The 19,264-nt window shown below is 46.7% G+C and overlaps 2 protein-coding genes across 2 annotated transcripts in view; both read left to right on the forward strand.

Moving 5' to 3' along the window:
* The window catches only part of SARAF (store-operated calcium entry associated regulatory factor), a 16,524-nt gene extending 2,127 nt beyond the window's left edge, over nt 1-14,397 (forward strand). Inside the window, exons 3-6 of the mRNA XM_069978042.1 lie at nt 526-943; nt 2,081-2,207; nt 4,732-4,853; nt 12,451-14,397. Coding sequence (XP_069834143.1) covers nt 526-943; nt 2,081-2,207; nt 4,732-4,853; nt 12,451-12,476 — 693 coding nt within the window. The 3' untranslated portion in view covers nt 12,477-14,397. The remainder of the gene's footprint in view (nt 1-525; nt 944-2,080; nt 2,208-4,731; nt 4,854-12,450) is intronic.
* Nucleotides 14,398-18,387: 3,990 nt separating this feature from the next.
* The window catches only part of GSR (glutathione-disulfide reductase), a 29,714-nt gene continuing 28,837 nt past the window's right edge, over nt 18,388-19,264 (forward strand). The window contains exon 1 of the mRNA XM_069976683.1: nt 18,388-18,800. Within this exon, the coding sequence (XP_069832784.1) occupies nt 18,399-18,800 (402 nt within the window). The 5' untranslated portion in view covers nt 18,388-18,398. The remainder of the gene's footprint in view (nt 18,801-19,264) is intronic.

Raw genomic sequence — 19,264 nt, forward strand, 5'->3', positions numbered from 1 at the left:
AGTTACACTGGTATCAGGGAATACACATAACACACATACATTAATACACCCTATTACATCCAGGAAACAGAACACAGGTGGGTGAGGGGCGCCATCCTAGGCCCAGCCACACTCTGGTATACTGCATTTGCCTCTGCTGTATTGAAAGGTGTAGTTGCCAATACTTCTTAAAGCGGTATTGTTTTCATCTACCACCCCCAACCCCAATTACACCATCCGCAAACCACAGGTACCGTTTGTCTCCTCTGCTGAAGTCCTTCCCGGTCCCGGGCGCATTATAAAACACAACCGGGAAGGCGTTCAGCAGAGGAGACGCACGTTACCTTTAGTTTGGGGGGGGTTGATGAATACAGTATCGCTTTAATATGTGAGTGCGAAAAGCATAACACAGAGTCTAAGTGTATGCTTCTCACTGCGATTGGATAGCAGCATATGGAGCTGTACAGGCAATGATGTATTTCAATCAGTATTATCCAGTATTATCTGTCGCTGTGATCTTAATGATATTTTGTGTTTAAAATCCAGTGGGAATGTAAGATGGACCTGGATAACGCTTACAGATTTGGGAAGATAGAAGTGAACTGCGAGGGCTTTGAGTATCCCGATGACCCCTATGTCCTGCGCGGCTCCTGTGGGCTGGAGTACACGCTGGAGCTTACAGAGGAAGGGCGGAGGAGATCTCAGAGCGACTACAGGTCTACAGGATTTGGCTCTGGATTTTTTCAAGGGAAATCAAGTGGCTGGAACTCTCAGTATTCCTCAGACGGCAGTGGGGTCATTGTCTTTTTGGTCATTCTGGGGCTGGCTTATGGTGTGTACAAGTTATTTTTGAGTGGGCCTTCAAGTCAGCACCAGCATCCTAACTCCGATTATGGACAAGACTACCAGAACTACAGCCAGGCTAGTGCACCCCCACCCCCAGGATTCAAATCCGGCTTTACTGGTAAATACCTAACTCTATGGGGGGGGTTATTTTTAAGACTTTAAAGCCAGTGGTGTCTAACACTTGTCCTTCTGGCTGTAGGAAAACTACAGTTCCTATCATGCCTGGACAGCCAAAGCTTTGCATGTTATTTATGGTGTTACATAGGACTGCAGGGAACATCTACATTATCTGTACTCTGCCCTGCAGTCCTTTGTAGGTGTCCTATTAGTTTAAGCAATTTTTTATTTTCAAAAAATAGCGCTTTTGCGAATGACCTGAAATCATTCCCCATAATATCCCATTAGTTACAATCGCAATTACGGTTGTTCGTATACAGTGGGTGTGTATAAGTATATGAACGATCGTAATAATGAACGAGCGATGTGTACATACACCGAATGATTAACAAACAATTAACAATTTAATGATCAGCTCCAAAGATGCCATCAACACATTTTTGTTAGTCGTTTGATCGATCTTTCTGTGTCATAGAGCCTTAATTGATAACTCTATGAGCAGAGATAAAGTAGTAGACGTTACTTGCAGTCCTATGTAACACCACAGCTAACACAGTGATAACTTTGACAACAAATACTTTAGTAGATGTTAGGGCTTGAGCCGCTTAGGGGAACTATCAGCGTAGCTGACTGGATCGGTGCTCAGGGCCAGTAACCTTGCCCCCAATGCTCCTTACCAGACAGAGAATTTCACAACTAACAGCATGGGAACGGGGATGAGGATGAAGGTAAGAGTCATACCTTCATCCTCAGCACCCTGTGCACATCTAACCTGCTGATAGAAATTACCTTTAAAGGGGAACTAGAGGGGGGTTGGTCAGCCTTCACCCCGGCACGGGGGGGGGGGTGACAGGTCTCCTTTAAAGAGGTATTTCCAGCCCATGTCTGCAGCTCGGAGCCTCCTATAGGGCTGAGGGATTCTCTGAAAAGGGATGTTAACTTGCTTGGTCTCCCTTGCACATAGTGTTGAGTGGTTTCTGCTCCAACAAACCAGACACAAACATCCTCCAATAAAAGAAGGTAAAAAATAAGTAATACAGATCAGTCAATTACGCATATTACCGAGATTTATTCTGTGGTGTCTTGTAGGTAGAGTTTTACTTTAATATTGGACTTTTCATTTTAATATTTCATTCAGGAGCTTCATCTGGATTTGGTAACTTTGGAGGAGCATCCACTTATGGTGGCCAGGCGAGCCAAGGACCTGGGTTCTGGACTGGCTTGGGGACGGGTGGTGTACTTGGTTATCTGTTTGGCAATCAGAGGTAAGAAGTAGACCGTATGGGAGAGATTTATCAAACATGGTGTAAAGTGAAACTGGCTCAGTTGCCCCCAGCAACCAATCAGATTCCACCTTACATTTTCCAAAGAGTCGGTGAGGAATGAAAGGTGGAATTTGATTGGTTTCTAGGGGCAACTGAGCCAACTCAGTTTGATAAATCTCCCCCTATTATGTGCGTATGACAATGTTAGCATGTATGTAGAGGACTGCATAGTTTCTAGGGTCCTGTACAGATCACACAGGGTCCCAGAGAAATAACATAAAGCCGCCCTCACCTGGTGCCCAAAGGAGCAGCTCTTCCTGGCCCAGGTAAAGAGCAGTACAGGACGTGTAGTATCAGACTGTACTGTAGAGAGGAGATGCCAGACACATAGCAGTACAGGACATGTAGTATCACATTATACTGTAGAAAGGAGATACTGTACTAGACACACACAGCAGTACAGGACATGTAGTATCACACTATACTGTAGAGGAGATACTAGACACACACAGCAGTACAGGACATGTAGTATCACACTATACTGTAGAGAGGAGATACTAGACACACACAGCAGTACAGGACATGTAGTATCACACTATACTGTAGAGAGGATATACTAGACACACACAGCAGTACAGGACATGTAGTATCACACTATACTGTAGAGAGGATATACTAGACACACACAGCAGTACAGGACATGTAGTATCACACTGTACTGTAGAAAGGAGATACTAGACACACGCAGCAGTACAGGACATGTAGTATCCCCCTGTACTGTAGAGAAGATACTAGACAGCAGTACAGGACATATAGTATCAGACTGTACTGTAGAGCGGAGATGCCAGACACACAGCAGTACAGGACATGTAATATCACATTATACTGTAGAGAGGAGATACTAGACACACACAGCAGTACAGGACATGTTTTATAACACTGTACTGTAGAGATGAGATACAAGATACACACAGCAGTCCAGGACATGTAGAGAGGATATATTAGACACACACAGCAGTACATGACATGTAGTATCACGCTATACTGTAGAGAGGAGATACTAGACACACAGCAGTACAGGACACATAGTATCACACTGTACTGTAGAGATGAGATACAAGATACACACAGCAGTACAGGACATGTAGTATCCCCCTGTACTGTAGAGGAGATACTAGACACACACAGGAGTACAGGACATGTAGTATCCCCCTGTACTGTAGAGGAGATACTAGACACACACAGCAGTCCAGGACACATAGTATCACACTGTACTGTAGAGATGAGATACTAGACACACACAGCAGTACAGGACATGTAGTATCACACTGTACTGTAGAGAGGAGATACTAGACACACAGCAGTACAGGACATGTAGTATCACACTATACTGTAGATAGGAGATACTAGACACACACAGCAGTACAGGACATGTAGTATCACACTGTACTGTAGAGAGGAGATACTAGACACACAGAAGTACAGGACATGTAGTATCACACTATACTGTAGAGAGGATATACTAGACACACACAGCAGTACAGGACATGTAGTATCACACTATACTGTAGATAGGAGATACTAGACACACACAGAAGTACAGGACATGTAGTATCACACTATACTGTAGAGAGGATATACTAGACACACAGCAGTACAGGACACGTAGTATCACACTACGGCTACTTTTGTGCGTCGATCATCTTAGTCTGTAGTATTGTATGTTAAGTCTGGTCTCAAATTACAATGGTCCATAAAAGAACATTGTATGTTGAAAATATTGTAACCTGAAGCCATTTTAAGTTGAGGGACAACTGTATATAATGTGCCTGTGCTGCTGAGCTTTTGCAAGCAATAAGTAATGAGCACTATATCATGATATTCCATGTATACCCTACAACTCTTGTGAATTAATTTTTTTTCAGATCAATTGGTGTTTAAAAGTTATACAGATCTGTAAATTACTTCTGTTTAAAAATCTCCAGCCTTCCAGTACTTTTCAGCTGCTGTATGTCCTACAGGAAGTGGTGTATTGTTTCCAGTGTGACACGGTGCTTTCTGCTGCCACCTCTGACCATGTCAGGAGGAGTAGCAAATCGCTGTAGAACACTACTTCTGCTCTGGACCGTTCCTGACATGGACAGAGGTGGCAGCAGAGAGCACGGTGTCAGACTGGAAAGAATACACCACTACCTGCAGGACATACAGCAGATGATAAGCACTGGAATACTGGAGATTTTTTAATAGAAGTAAATTACAGATCTATATAACATTCTGACACCAGTTATTTTGAATAACTGAAAAATTTGAAAAGAAAAATCACTGGAGTACCCCTTTAAGCTAAAAGCTGTCCTCTCATACCTACATCCCACAGCGTCTCCTATATCAGCGGGGTTGTGGGGTTGTCTGTGATAAGACTGTTTACCTTGATTGTTATAATGTGATTACTATTATAGTCAGGTATGGCTATAGTAAGACATGAGGGTTTTTATAATAAACATATATATTTTTTTTTTTTGCTTAGGGCTAGGACACCTTATTCACCATATACACCTTATCACAACACATGGAGTGGACCTTCCTATTCTGGACCTGTTCACGGAGACTTTCGGCCACCCTCCAGCTCTGGTGTCAGAACAGCATCAGGTAAGATTATGGTTACAGAAATATATTATCCAGGGCTCAATGGTAGACAGTGACTCCCTCTTCTTTTCCCACTGGAGGATTGCTTTAAACATGCTACTGTTAACTATTTGTTAACAGTAGCTATTATGTCAGCAATATGTAAACGTTCCTACTGCTGATGCCCCGTTTAACCCCTTAAGGACCGGGCCTAAAATGGCCTTAAAGGAAACCTGTCACCAACACCCATAGAGAATGATGGAGAGTCCATCGCTCCGCCATTCTCTATGGGTGTTGGAATCCTCTCTCAGCGCGCGCGCCGGGCTGCAGCGGCTGAAATCTTTGTCACCCGACCACCTCCAGAAGCGGGACCCGGCGAGATTAGGTGAGTATAGGGGGCTCTAACGGGGGGTCGGGAGCCTGTCACCCCGGCACGGGGGGGTGACAGGTTCTCTGGACCGAGGCAAATTTTATGAATTTGACCTGTGTCACTTTATTCATTAATAACTTCGGGATGCTTTTAACTATCCGGCTGATTCTGAGATTGTTTTCTCGTGACATATTGTACTTCACGTTTCTGGTAAAATGGAGTCGATACTTATAACAAATCTTTATGAAAAAATCCAAAATAACGGGAAAAATTGTGAAAAATTGCATTTTTCCAACTTTGAAACTTTTCTGCTTATTCAGAAAATGATTATGCCACATAAATTATATATTAAATAGCATTAGCAACATGTCTACTTTATGTTGGCGGCATTTATTAAACTATCTTTCATTTTTTTTAGACAATAGAAAGCGTAAAACATTAGCAGCAAATTTCCAAATTTTCAGTAAAATTTCAAAATCTGATATTTTTAGGGACCTGTTCAGTTTTAAAGTGTATTTGAGGGGACTGTATGTTAGAAATCCCCACAAAGCACCCCATTTCAGAAACTGCACCCCCAAAACTCTGCAAAAGCACATCCAGAAAGTTTTTAACCCTTTAGGGGAGTCACAGAAATAAAAGCTAAGTGTGTAAGAAATTTGAAAATTTTAATTTTCTGTGCAGAGATTTTATTGTAATCCAATATCTTTCATAATTATAAACCTATTACCAGAGAAATGCACCCCAATATTGATTTCCCTGTTTCTGCAGTTTATAGAAATACCCCATATGTGGCCCTAATGCGCTATTTGTTGCAACCACAAGCTTCAGATATAATGGAGTGCCTAGTGAATTTCAATGACTCCGTTATATTTGGTCATTTTTGACTGTACCACTTCAGGTTGGCAGAGGCTCTGGGGTGCCAAAACCTAAAAAACACCCCTAAAGGGACACCATTTAGAAAACTACACCCCTCAAGGAATGTAACTAGGGGTGCGGTGAGCATCTGGACCCCACAGGTGCTTCACAGATTTTCAGAACAATGTGGAGTGAAAAAAGAAAAATTTATTTTTTACACTAAAACGTTGTTCTAGCCTTCAATTTTTCATTTTCACAAAGGGATAAAAGGAATAACAACCCAAAAAACGTGTAGCGCAGTTTCTCCCGAGTACGGAAATACCCCACATGTGGAAATAAAGTGCCAAGCGGGCGCAGGACGAGCCTCCAAAGGGAAGGAGCGCCAATTGGCCTTTGGAAGCTTAATTTCACTGGAATGGATTTCAAGGGCCATGTCGCATTTACAGAGCCCTCGTGCTGCCAAAACACTGGAAACCCCCATTCTGGAAACTACACCCCTCAAGGAATATAACAAGGGGTTCAGTGAGCATATGGACCCCACTGGTGACGGGCACAAATGTGGAGCAATGTGACGTGAAAGTGAAAATTTTCATTTTTTTCACTTTCACGGCACAGATGTGCCCGTCATCAAGGGGTCCATATCCTCATTGCACCCCTTGTTACATTCCCTGAGGGGTGTAGTTTCCATAATGGGGTCACTTGTGGGGGGTTTCAACTGTCTTGGCAACACAGGGGCCTTTTACATGCAACAAGGCCCTCGAAATCCATTCCAGCCTCCAAAAGCCAAATGGCGCTCCTTCCCTTTGGAGGCTTACCCTGCACCCGCATGGCGCTTTATGTCCACATGTGGGGTATTTCTGAACTCAGGGGAAATTGCTCTACACATTTTGTGTTTTTTTTTATCTTTTAACCCCTTGTGAAAATGAAAAAATCAAGACAAGATCAATCATTTAGTGTAAACATTAAAAAAAATTTACATTAAATGTTGGTCTAGCCTGGATTTTTTTCCATTTCCACAAGGGGTTAAAAAAGAAAATGAACACAAAACGTGTAGGGTAATTTCCCCTGAGTAGGAAAATACCCCACATGTGGATATAATGTGCCATATGGGCACAGGGCAAGCCACCAAAGGGACAGAGCGCCATTTAGAGTCTGGAATGGAGGATGGAGGCCATGTCGCAATTACAAAGCCCCTGTGCTGCCAAGACAGTAGAAACCCCCCACAAGTGACCCCATTCTGGAAACAACACCCCATAAGGAATCTAACAAGGGGTGCAGTGAGCATATGGACCCCACTGGCGACGGGTACATATGTAGAACATGTGCCGTGAAAATTTAAAATACCATTTTTTCATTTTCACGGCACAAATGTGGCCGTCACCAGGGGGCCATATCCCGGCTGCCCCCCTTGTTAGATTCCTTATGGGGTGTAGTTTCCAGAATGGGGTCACTTGTGGGGGGTTTCTACTGTCCTGGCCGCACAGAGGCTTTGTAATTGCATCATGGCATCCTCTAATGGGAATGGCGGCCATACCTACTTAGCTGGGGAAAAGGGACAATTCTAATTTATTTGGGGGTATTAGGCCAATTATTGGTTTATAAGGTTGGAAATGACAGGTGTCCATCAAATTCAACCTGTGCTGATCCAAAGGAAGGCAAAAAACCCTTGTGAGGCAGACGACAGAAGCCTCATCACTGGGAAAAATTCCTTCCTGACTCGATAATGGCAATCAGAATAATCCCTGGATCAATGTGACCCCTGAAATAGGAATAAGGGGAAGAATTTAGATAATGTAGAACCCCAATGACGTGTGGTGCGCCTTGGAGCGATCCAGTATGCAGAGGCCGGGGTAATCAGGACAGGCGGCACACTGGAAAATGGTGTCCTTCCTGATCCCCCTGTTACGCAACACACTCTGCACTTCTTCTGGGGTCTTCTGTTCTCCAGTGTGGGGGACGTCACCTGGAAAATGTTGCCCTGGTGCGATACGGGGTCCTTCATATCCAGAAGCGCTGGGTCCGCTCCATGGCTGCTAAATATCAGGGCTCTATTACTGCTTCCGATATGTTCGGATCGTGCCGCAAGCTACAGTAGCTTGGGGCAGCAAGGGACCGGAAGAGGGGGGTGCTGGTATAAAAGTTATCCCCGTACAGGTGGTGGTGACCTTTATCCAGCAGTGGGAAGATCAGTTCCCAAACGATCTTCCCACTAACTCGGAGGATGGGGGGGGGGCATCTGGGGGCTGGATTCGGGTGTCCCTTCCTTCATACACTCTAAGGCTGGGTTTACACTATGTATATTTGAGGCTGTATTTGGTCCTCATGTCAGGTCCTCATAGCAACCAAAACCAGGAGTGGATTGAAAACACAGAAAGGCTCTGTTCACATAATGTTGTAATTGAGTGGATGGCCGCCATATAACGGTAAATAACTGCCATTATTTCAATACAACAGCCGTTGTTTTAAAATAACAGCACATATTTGCCAAAGGGTATATTCACACGGACGGGCTCGCAGCGAGATTCTCGCTGCGAGCCCGGCAGGTCCTGGCAGTTCCCATACACTACATACTTGCTGCGGTCTAAACGACCGCAGCGAGTATGTAATTATACCGCCCTTAACCCCTTCTGCTCCCCCGCTGTGTATATACTTTACCTGTCCTCGCTGCACGGGTCCGGCGTCCTGCTCTCCCGCCCGGCCAATCAGTGGCTGCGGCTGGGCAACACACTGATTGGCCGGACAGGAGAGCAGGACGCCGGACCCGTGCAGCGAGGACAGGTAAAGTATATACACAGCGGGGGAGCAGAAGAGGTTAAGGGCGGTATAATTACATACTCGCTGCGGTCATTTAGACCGCAGCAAGTATGTAGTGTATGGGAACTGCCAGGACCTGCCGGGCTCGCAGTGAGAATCTCGCTGCGAGCCCGTCCGTGTGAATATACCCTTAATGACTGCCATCCACTCAATTACAACATTATGTGAACAGAGCAGAACATGATGGAGGCGGTAGTGCTACAACCTGGAGAAACACAAACTGCAAAACTATAACACTCATCATGAGCTGACAGCCGGCATGATGGGTGTTGTAGTTCTGCAACCTGGAATGCCACAGGCTGCAAAACTACAACTCCCATCGTGAACTGTTAGCAGGTCATGATGGGAGATGTAGTTCTAGGGATAATCTCACCTGTCCAGGTTCCTGCTATTCTCTGGGGATCTGGCCTTCTCTGGTCAGGTCTGGCTCCTGTGTATAGGGGCGGGCCTAATCACTCTTCTCCTTATTACACTGAGTAGAAATCCCAAAAGGCAGGAGAGGAAGCCAAGGGCTCCTGCCAGCAGTATAGTCAGCTGTATCAGCTGTACAACTGAGACAGGACCAGGCTGGGACTAGAAAGCAGCCCTGGCATACAAAGCCTCCTTTTAGCCCCCACAAAATATCATAATTCCCCCACCCAGGGGCGGATTAACTTTACCAAAGGCCCCGGGCTGTTCACCAAGCCTGGGCCCCCCCCACCCCACTGTAACTATAGCGGCACTAGCCTGGCGTTTATAGTACAGGACAGATAATGTAATGATGTCCTGATTTGTGCAAAATTGCCATTAAAAAAACTGTGATTTTTGCAAATCATGGCGGAAGTGTAGCCAGGAGACAGTACACCACTGAAAGTATAAGTCTTTTTGGGTGGTCATGGGCCCCCCAGGAGCTCAGGGCCCCGGGCTGCCGCCCGAAACGCCCCTATTATAATCCACTACTGCCCCCACCCCATAAATAATAAAATTGGTGGTGCAAGGTGCACTGCAGTGAATTTTGTTGTTTTGGGTCACTCGCTCACATATACATGGGTGCTATGCATGGCTTTTTGGGCATCAGATTCATACTGTCTGGCCGCTCCGTGCAGCGGGTGGATACAGCGGGAGGACCGCCTGGAAAACTGGAATACAGCCTATGGCTATGGCTGTATCCCAGTTTTCTGGGCAGTCCTCAGGCTGTATCCACCCTCTCCACGGAGCGGCCAGACAGCGGGAATCTGATGCTGAGTGTTCGGGTTCATACGAACCCGAACCTTGGCAGGTTCGGACCATTCCTAATGTATGTATGTGTATATATATATAATATATACACACACACACACACACAGGCACATATTGTATATACACCCAGGCACATACATATAGACGCATACAGTCACATGAGTACATATGGTCTGGCACATATATACCCATTCAGAGACACATAAGCTGTACACACAAGCACATACAGTCACATAGATGCCCATGTATACATAGAGACACATACAGTCACATATACACACAGAGTCAGGCACATATACACACACATGCTGTGCACACAAGCACATAGAGACACATACAGTCACATGCACACAAGCACATATATATACCCATATACACATATGGACATGAACATACATACAGAGACACATACAATCACATATAGATAGACATATATAGCCATACAGAGACACACACACATGCTGTACACAGAAGCAGATACATACAGTCAGGTACATACATGCCCATACAGGGACACACATGCACAGAAGCACTTACATAGTCCTTCTCTCCTGCCGGGCAGTCTGTGGGCGGAGCTTCATCCTGCAGGGGGGCATGTCTCTTTGTCCTCTCCCCCATTGATCAGCGTCCTGGGACCTGTAGGCACAAGCCTTGTGCAGCACAGCAGCAGACATCAGGCTCGTCCTCCTAGTGCCATGTAATGGGGTCGGGCTGTCAGCAGTGTCTGGCAGCCATCCTCAGAAGATGCTTAGGCAGCATGGGGACGAGGAGGGGGGCCTTGGGCAGGAAGGAAGGGCTGTCCCCTGCGCTGCCTGTTACTTTTTAAATGCAGGCCCCCTATGAACTGGCAATCTGGTCAGCACACTGGTCTGCCAGATTGTCAGTCAGGCAGGGAGGGCTAAGTGCATTCCTCCTGAACTTGCTGTGATTATCACAGCCGGTTCGTGAGAACTACAGACTAGAGTGACAGGAAGTGGTGAGGGGGTCCAGCGGGCCCCCTTAGTGTAGGGGCCCGGTCGCCATGGCGACCGATGCGACCCCTATAGCTACGCCACTGTGTGGAAGTATACTAAGCACTAGCAGGGCTGAAAAATAAGAAAAAAAATCTTCTGTTTGCCTCCATCCCCTGTGCCTCCCGGATTCCTATAGACGGTGCTGACATGTTACAGACTGTAACAAAGTAGAAATTGGGGGGGGGGGGGGGAGTTATTTTCATATGGGTACTACTGTTGTGCCATCGCAATCTCTGCAATTTACATCATCTACTCTGAGAACAAGGTTCATTCACCCTTGTGACTTGGTATGCCAGTTGTATGTATATACTATGTATATACTATGTATTAGTAACTGTATGTATACAGCGCTCTTACTTTAGGCAGTGTCCTTGTTTCGGGCAGTTGTCACAGTCCAGTGCTGCTTTCTAAAGTTCATAGAATAGTGAGTGTTTCAGCTGCATGAGCATTTCCAGAGCGGCGGCTACATGCCACATGTCATTACAGGTCACTGCACCCATCAGCTGGCCACCAACCAAAGCCCAACACTGCTCTGCTGTTTGAAAAACAAAGTATTCTAGCACACGCTTGCAGGGGCAGCTATATTGGCAGTGATGGGCAGCTATATGGGACGCTTTGGGTGACAACTTTATACAGTGTCATCCATTATAGGTCACTCAGGTTTTTCTACCTATGGTCACAACTGCTACTACAAATACATAAGTTATATAGTTTCACCTCTGGACACATTTTACGGCTTATATACATATAGGATTAGTGTAAAATACTAAGTAACTGGGCAAATATGGTTTTCTTATCTTATGTTGGACTTAAGTCACAGGCTGAAACATTGACCATTGTTCTTCACAGATTTATATTGACCGATCCACATCTCCCAGCATTCCCTGCTGGCTCACTGTTTGCACATGGCTCACCCTAAAGAATTCCGCTAGTGTATAGTGATATAGGTAGAAAACATTTACACCCACAATGCAGTGCGGCACAGAGGAGTGTGTTGGAGCTGCCCAGATAAGTTGTGAAAGATAGGATTGTTAGTTGGTTCCAGTAACAGCCAGGTGACTGTCAATGACATGAGCATGTGCAAGTCAAGATGACACAAGCGTACATGTCAAGTCAAGATCAGTGCATAGTGAATCATACAGCCTCTGTTCAATCTTGTATGTCAGAGATATGTGGCGGGAGTGTTCCACTGGCTGGTATATACCTCCAAAAAAGTCTTATAAAAAAAAAATAAAGCCCAGGGACACTCATCATTATGACTACTCCCTGGTCGCAGGGCAACGATCAGATCCAATAATTATGACCTGTTATTATGATTAATGATTTTATCTTTTTTTTTTTTTCCTTTAAGGTTTTGGAGGCACAAAGAGAAGATAAAGAAGCTGAGAATCCTCCCCATGTGTAAGAAGAAGGAGCAGGGGATCAGGACTATAATACACCTGGGTTTTAGGAGCGCTTACACTGGGTAGAGCTGGTGTTTGTAGCACTTTGTGCAGGACAGATCATTTGATATGTATGGGGTGTGCTATTTTATTTATTTTGTACTGTGACATAGATTAGTATATATACATATAGCTTTATGTAGAAGTGACCTGCTAACAGCATACCTATTGCCGGGTATACAGACACAATTGTACATTTCAGACCAACATGCAGTAAGGGAGTTGGAGTTAAAGGGGTACTCCAGCGGGGGGGCACTTTTTTGCTGGGACCGGGGAGGAGGTGGCTGAGGGAAAAGATGTCCACTCACCTCCCCGGTTTCAGCGGTGGGTCCCGCATCGCGGCGCTTCGGTGCCCGTCCGCTTTCGGGTGTCTGACGTGACGTCTCAGGTCCGCTCAGCCACTCAGTGAAGGAGGCGGGATCCGTTTCAAGTCCGCTCAGATTCCGCCTCTGTCACTGAGTGGCTGAGCGGACCTGAGACGCCACGTCTCGGGCCCGTGTCAGACACCCGGAAGCGGCCGGGAACAGGAGCGCCACGATGCGGGACCCGCCACTGGAACCGAGGAGGTGAGTGGACGTCCCACCGAAAAAGTGCCTCCCCCCCCCCCCCCCCACTGGAGTACCTCTTTAATATGAATTTCAGGGCATTCAGAATCTACTAATGCTTTACTCTCCCTATCTGTCTATTGGTGTCATTCTGTTGCAGGCAGGGGGTATCGTTAGATATTGTACAGAATTTTACAGAGTTTTCATTGTAATCTAAGGATTCTAAAACAATTATTTTTATTAGAGTAATATATACACATTCCAACTGAGTCAGATATTCACATTTACACTGAGTAAAGGTATGTGCACACTAAGGAATTCTCGCAGATATCTCACTCCTGCTTGACTCTCCATCTGTGCCACAGACTCCATTCTATGCTATGGCAGATTCCGGCATAAGCCCAAAGAATTGACATGCCAAGGGGGGTTACTGAGCAATTAGAGGAGAAAAGGCAGCTCTGCAGAGCATATCATGCTTTAATCTTCTCTCACCAAGTTCCCAGACCCGCACTGAGCTTTCTGACATGTGAATCCAGTGTTTTCTGTGCCCAGACAGTTTCCAAACAACCGGGCTGTTTGTCTGCTCTTCCTGCTCACTCATCCCCCTCATCCCTTCCCCCCTCCATACATTATTATAGACTCGGCAAACCCATCTTCCCTTTGCTCATCTGTAACGTAGACTATTTTGCCTGATAATGACCAGATAAGAAATGGGGGGACAGCTTTTTGAGTACAGAAGGAAATTCTTTTGCCTAATAAAAGCTATTACATACTTTCTTAAAATCAGCCAAGAGAAACTATAAGATGTGATAAATCTCCCCCATACTATGTATAACAAAACGGAAAAAAAAGGAAAGGTTAAGAAGTTGTCAAAGCTCCACCCCCTTACTTCATGGCTGGTACACAAAGCACTTTAAATTAGGATTCGTTCAGTACCAGGATTTTGTCTTGCCGATGGTCTTCAAGAGGGGGGCTACTAAGGAAATGTTTCTAAGGTATTTGATGACCACAAAGAGAACTTGTGTGTTCTGTCCATATCCCCTCTATCAGATCAGAGACAGGAAAGTATATGAAGAAAGTAGTTAATACTTGATGTGCTATTTATTGTTTACACTGATCTATATAGAGAATTGCCCTTTGAATACTCTGTGAGTGACTACTATAGTACACTGTTATTACTATGATGCTGAGTGTAATATTAGGGTGGGGGAGGTTAGACCTGTGAGGTTTTGGGGTTCATTGTATGACACGTGCTGTGAGATTACCAGGAATTGTTCTGCTTCAAAGATTAAAGCTGTTCTAAATAAGAAATGAAGTCTGGTTTTCTGATGGTTAAACACTGCGAAGGTCGCACTCATTTGTGTTAAAGGAAGGAGGGCTGGGCGATATCAATTTTTTTTTCTTTTTTTTTTTATATTATGGGCATTTCACAATTTAAATCCTGATTTTCTTTTATTGCTAAACATTTTTCCCCACTCAGGTGCCTCTGATACTATTTTAATAGTGTTTGATCTCTATTGCTTCAAGTTATAGTAAGGGTCCCCATATAAGTAGTTATGCCCAATATGTGCCGCCAAATAGCATTGAGGCCATTCTGTGCCCCATATAGTATAGGATGTCATCTCTGTGCATCCATATAGTAGGTAGGCCCCTGTGTACACCCCCCTCCAGCTGTTAGCCCACCAAGAAGAATCCCCCATGTATCTATCATCCATGTAGGTAGTCCCCCTAGTAGTTAGACACCCCCCCATAAATTGTATTCCTCATGCAGGTTATCCCCTTGTAGTAAGCCCCCTTTTCAAGTAATCCTCCCTGCAAAAACCCGACCCCCCCACCCCCACACACAAATGTAAGACCCCCCCAGGAGTAAACACTCTCCCAGTCGGCAATCCCACCATGTAGGCATTACCCCCTTTGTAATATATAAAAAGAACACACTCACCGAGCTTGTGACCTGTCCCCCGACTGTTCTTCTGTCACTCCTGCACCAGGGAGCTGGAGGTGACAGTGGCATCTTGTGGCCGGAGGCAGAATGCTGTCTGCGGCCACAAGAGAGTGCCGCTGCTTAACCCCATGTCTGCTGCAGCATGTAAGTGACACACAGTTCACTTACATAATACAAAACAGAAGGTTAAAGAGCAGATTGATGCTTTATCGCTCTCACATAATTTTACTTGCTCTTTAACCCTTATTGTGTTGCAGCATGTAAGTGAACATTTTGTCAGTGACATGCTACAGCACATAAAGAGTTACGGTATGTGCACGACGGAATCCGCGCCCAAAAACGCAGCTTGCCCCCACCCGTGCGCATTTCTGCCTGTGCCATAGGCTCCATTCTATGGTCGGGCAGAGTCCGCCATCTGTCCAAAGAATGAACTTGTTCACTCTTTGGACAGACACGGGGGTGAGCTGCAGAATCCGTGCAGATACCGTAGTGTGCACATACCCTTGAGTAGCAAGACAGGACATTTATGCTTTATCGCTCCTGCACTGCCATCCTCCACATCGGATAACACAAGAGTTTTCTTTAAGAAACAAATTTGTGATTTCCAAAGAAAATGGGGAATCAGGCAGGAAGCATAATCCACAAAACAGACATGGGTGAAGATACATGGAGAATCAGCAGGATCACAGAAATGCACCTACACTTGGAATGCACAAATGCAACAACGCTCAGGCAAGAAGGGTCAGTTGGAACTAGTTTACATAGGTGAAGGTAGCATGTGGAGTCAAGTCAACACCAGTATCATCCAGCAGTGTTATAGTAGCCCATAGGTACCCAACAAAACCTCCTAGGTAGTCACAGCAGTCTAAGTAACAATGGCACAGCCAACCCACTTCCTCAACACCCATGTAAAAGTTACAACATGGGATTCCCAGTCCAACCACCTCCCTTCCAATCATTGCAGCTACTTCCTGTAATCATAGCAAGACTTTCTTCATCACCTCCTCCCCTTTCCCGGTAGTCACTGCAAGACTTGGAAGACACCCAAAGATGTTTTATAGTGTGACGAGTCTAAACGTGCTTACACATCCATGCACTCTGAGGCTCCAGGTTTCATGTAGAGGCATGTGTCCCCATATAAATCTGGGTGCCCATGCACCAGCGTGTCTTGATAATCCCCCTTCCCCCATGTGTATGGCTTGATTCATCTGATCATTTGTTCTATGGTTGTTTACATGCATGGCTATGTGAAGGCCTACTTGCTCTCCGCTGTAATAAGACTAAGGGTGGTATTACACGAAGCGATTATCGTTCGAATAATCGTTCAATCGGTCGTATTTGAACGATTATCTTTAAGTGTAATAGTAGACAACGATTAAACGACGAACGATTGGTCGCTGGTCGTTTCATAGGTTTTGAATCTATTTTTATCGTTTGTCTTTTACACATCGTTCGCACATCGTTCGTTTGAATAAGATGTCGTTAGCCGTTCCCTGTTCATTCGCAAATTGAAAGGGGAGTGTTCTTGAATTTTGTTGCTCCAATATAACCGATAATCTTTCCGTGTAGTAAAACGAACGATTATTAGGCAACCGCTATTGCGATCGTTGGAGATCGTTTATCGTTAATTGAAAAAAATCGCTTCGTGTAATACCACCCTAACATACAGAGATAAAGAGAACCGAAAATACGAGTCACTGGTATTAGACTTGGTTACTTGTTTATTGAAAATGATCCAATATCTGTTAGTGGTAAACGTATGTAAACCTTTGCTTCCCGTATCTGGTACTTTGTGCAGCAATACCTGCATGTAAAAATTTCTGGTAATTGTTGGATTAGTCCTGATCAGCAGCACCCAGCAAATTTGGGAAAGTGTTGGGTGCGGTGCCTGGCTCTTTAACCCAAAGCATTCATAATGAGTACTCACAGGCAAGTGATGCAGCACTATAGTATTGTATTCAGGAATAGTATGAGGGTCATGGTTATGGCAAATTTGCCTTGGCCTAAGTTTCCACACAGTATTTTTGCTCAGTATTTTGCAACCAAAACCAGGAGTGGATTGAAAACACGGTAAAGGTAGCTTCACACGTACCGACTCGCGAGCCGACTAGGTCCTGGCAGATCACTGTCACTACATAGACACAGCGGTCTGAACAACCGCTGCGTGTATGTAATTCTGCCGGCCGCTTAACCCCTTCAGCTGCCGCCCGGCTCCCGCTCTGTATACATACCTGTCCTCGCTGCACGGGGTCCGGCGAACTGTTCTCCCGCCCGGCCAATCAGTGGCTGCGGCAGGGCAACACTCTGATTGGCCGGGCGGGAGAGCAGTACGCCGGGACCCCGTGCAGCGAGGACAGGTAATGTATACAGAGCGGAGCGGGAGGCGGGCGGCATCAGAAGTGGTTAAGCGGTCGGCAGAATTACATACACGCAGCGGTCGTTCAGACCGCTGCGTGTATGTACTGACAGTGACCTGCCAGGACCTAGCCGACTCGCAGCATTATTAACGCTGCGAGTCGGTACGTGTGAAGCTACCCTAAGGCTATGTTCACACACTGAAAACTAAGTAAATGGCTGCCATTTAATGGCAAATAAGGCACTGCAGGCTGGAATCCCATGGGGCACATCACAGGGCAGTGGTTATCTGTGGTCTGACAGCTCCAGCATCACGCAGGACAGCAGTGTGAACGAGGCCTGATAAGTCAGTGGGCTCTGTGTGATTGGTCTAGCAGCTTATATCCATTATAATGCGAGAGCAGAGCCCAATAGCCGCCAGTGTGCGGTCACCTCCCCGGTTATCCCGGTACACTCCGCAGTCACTCTTGCCCAGCATTTGCCCCCCGGTTATCCCGGCATGCGCAGTCACTGTGACCCAGCACCTGCCCCCGGGTGTCCCGGAACACTCCTATTTATCCCAGTACAATCTGCAGTCACTCCCGGTTATCCGGGTATCCGCAGTCACTGTGACCCAGCACTAGCCCCTCGGGTATCCCGGTACACTGCCGGTATCTATAGTCACTGTGACCCAGCACCTGCCCCCCGGGGATCCCGGTACACTGCCGGTATCTATAGTCACTGTGACCCAGCACTAGCCCCCCAGGTATCCCGGTACACTGCCGGTATCTATAGTCACTGTGACCCAGCACCTGCCCCCCGGGTATCCCGGTACACTGCCGGTATCTATAGTCACTGTAACCCAGCACCTGCCCCCCGGGGATCCCGGTACACTCCGCAGTCACGGTGACCCAGCACCTGCCCCCCGGGGATCCCGGTACACTCTGCAGTCACGGTGACACAGCAGAGAGCCGGTGCAGCCGCCCCCTCCCCCCGCCGCCTCCCACTACATGTGCGCAGGGACTTCCGCGTTATGGCATTAGTGCTCCGGAGCCGCGGCCTGGGGACGGCAGTGCTGTGTACACGGTACCGGGGCTGCAGCCACCCTGTGCCCGCTCCTATCCCCGGCAGAGGTATACACAGCGGTACAGCACCCCGTCACATCAGCTACACCGGCTCCAGAGGGAGAGGAGGGCTCCTTATACCCAGGAGATCGGTGCCGGGGCTGAGCCGGGCCAGCCTCACCATGTCTCATAGCATCCCCGCCGAGGACGCCGGTGCAGTGTGCGGCAGTCACCACAAGCGGCGCCCTCACTGCTCCTATGACTACCTGGTGATCGGCGGAGGCTCCGGGGGTCTGGCCAGTGCCCGCCGGGCTGCGGAGCTGGGAGCCAGGGCGGCCGTGGTGGAGAGCAACAAGCTGGGGGGCACCTGTGTAAGTATTACCATGGAAACAAGAGCTGCGTGATACTTTACGGCAAACACTCCAACCACCTCACTCTATACTGCCCCCAGTGCACAGTCTACACTGCAACCTCCTCACTCTATACTGCCCCCAGTGCACAGACTCTACACTGCAACCTCCTCACTCTACACTGCCCCCAGTGCACAGAGTCTACACTGCAGCCTCCTCACTCTTCACTTCCTTATGGTGCACAGAGTCTACACTGCAGCCTCCTCCCTCTATACTGCCCCCTGTGCACAGACTCTACACTGCAGCCTCCTCACTCTATACTGCCCCCTGTGCACAGACTCTACACTGCAGCCTCCTCACTCTACACTGCCCCCAGTGCACAGAGTCTACACTGCAGCCTCCTCACTCTACACTGCCCCCAGTGCACAGAGTCTACACTGCAGCCTCCTCACTCTACACTTACCCCAGTGCACAGAGTCTACACT

This window comes from Dendropsophus ebraccatus, chromosome 7 (genome assembly GCF_027789765.1).
Source record: "Dendropsophus ebraccatus isolate aDenEbr1 chromosome 7, aDenEbr1.pat, whole genome shotgun sequence".
Lineage (NCBI taxonomy): Eukaryota > Metazoa > Chordata > Amphibia > Anura > Hylidae > Dendropsophus > Dendropsophus ebraccatus.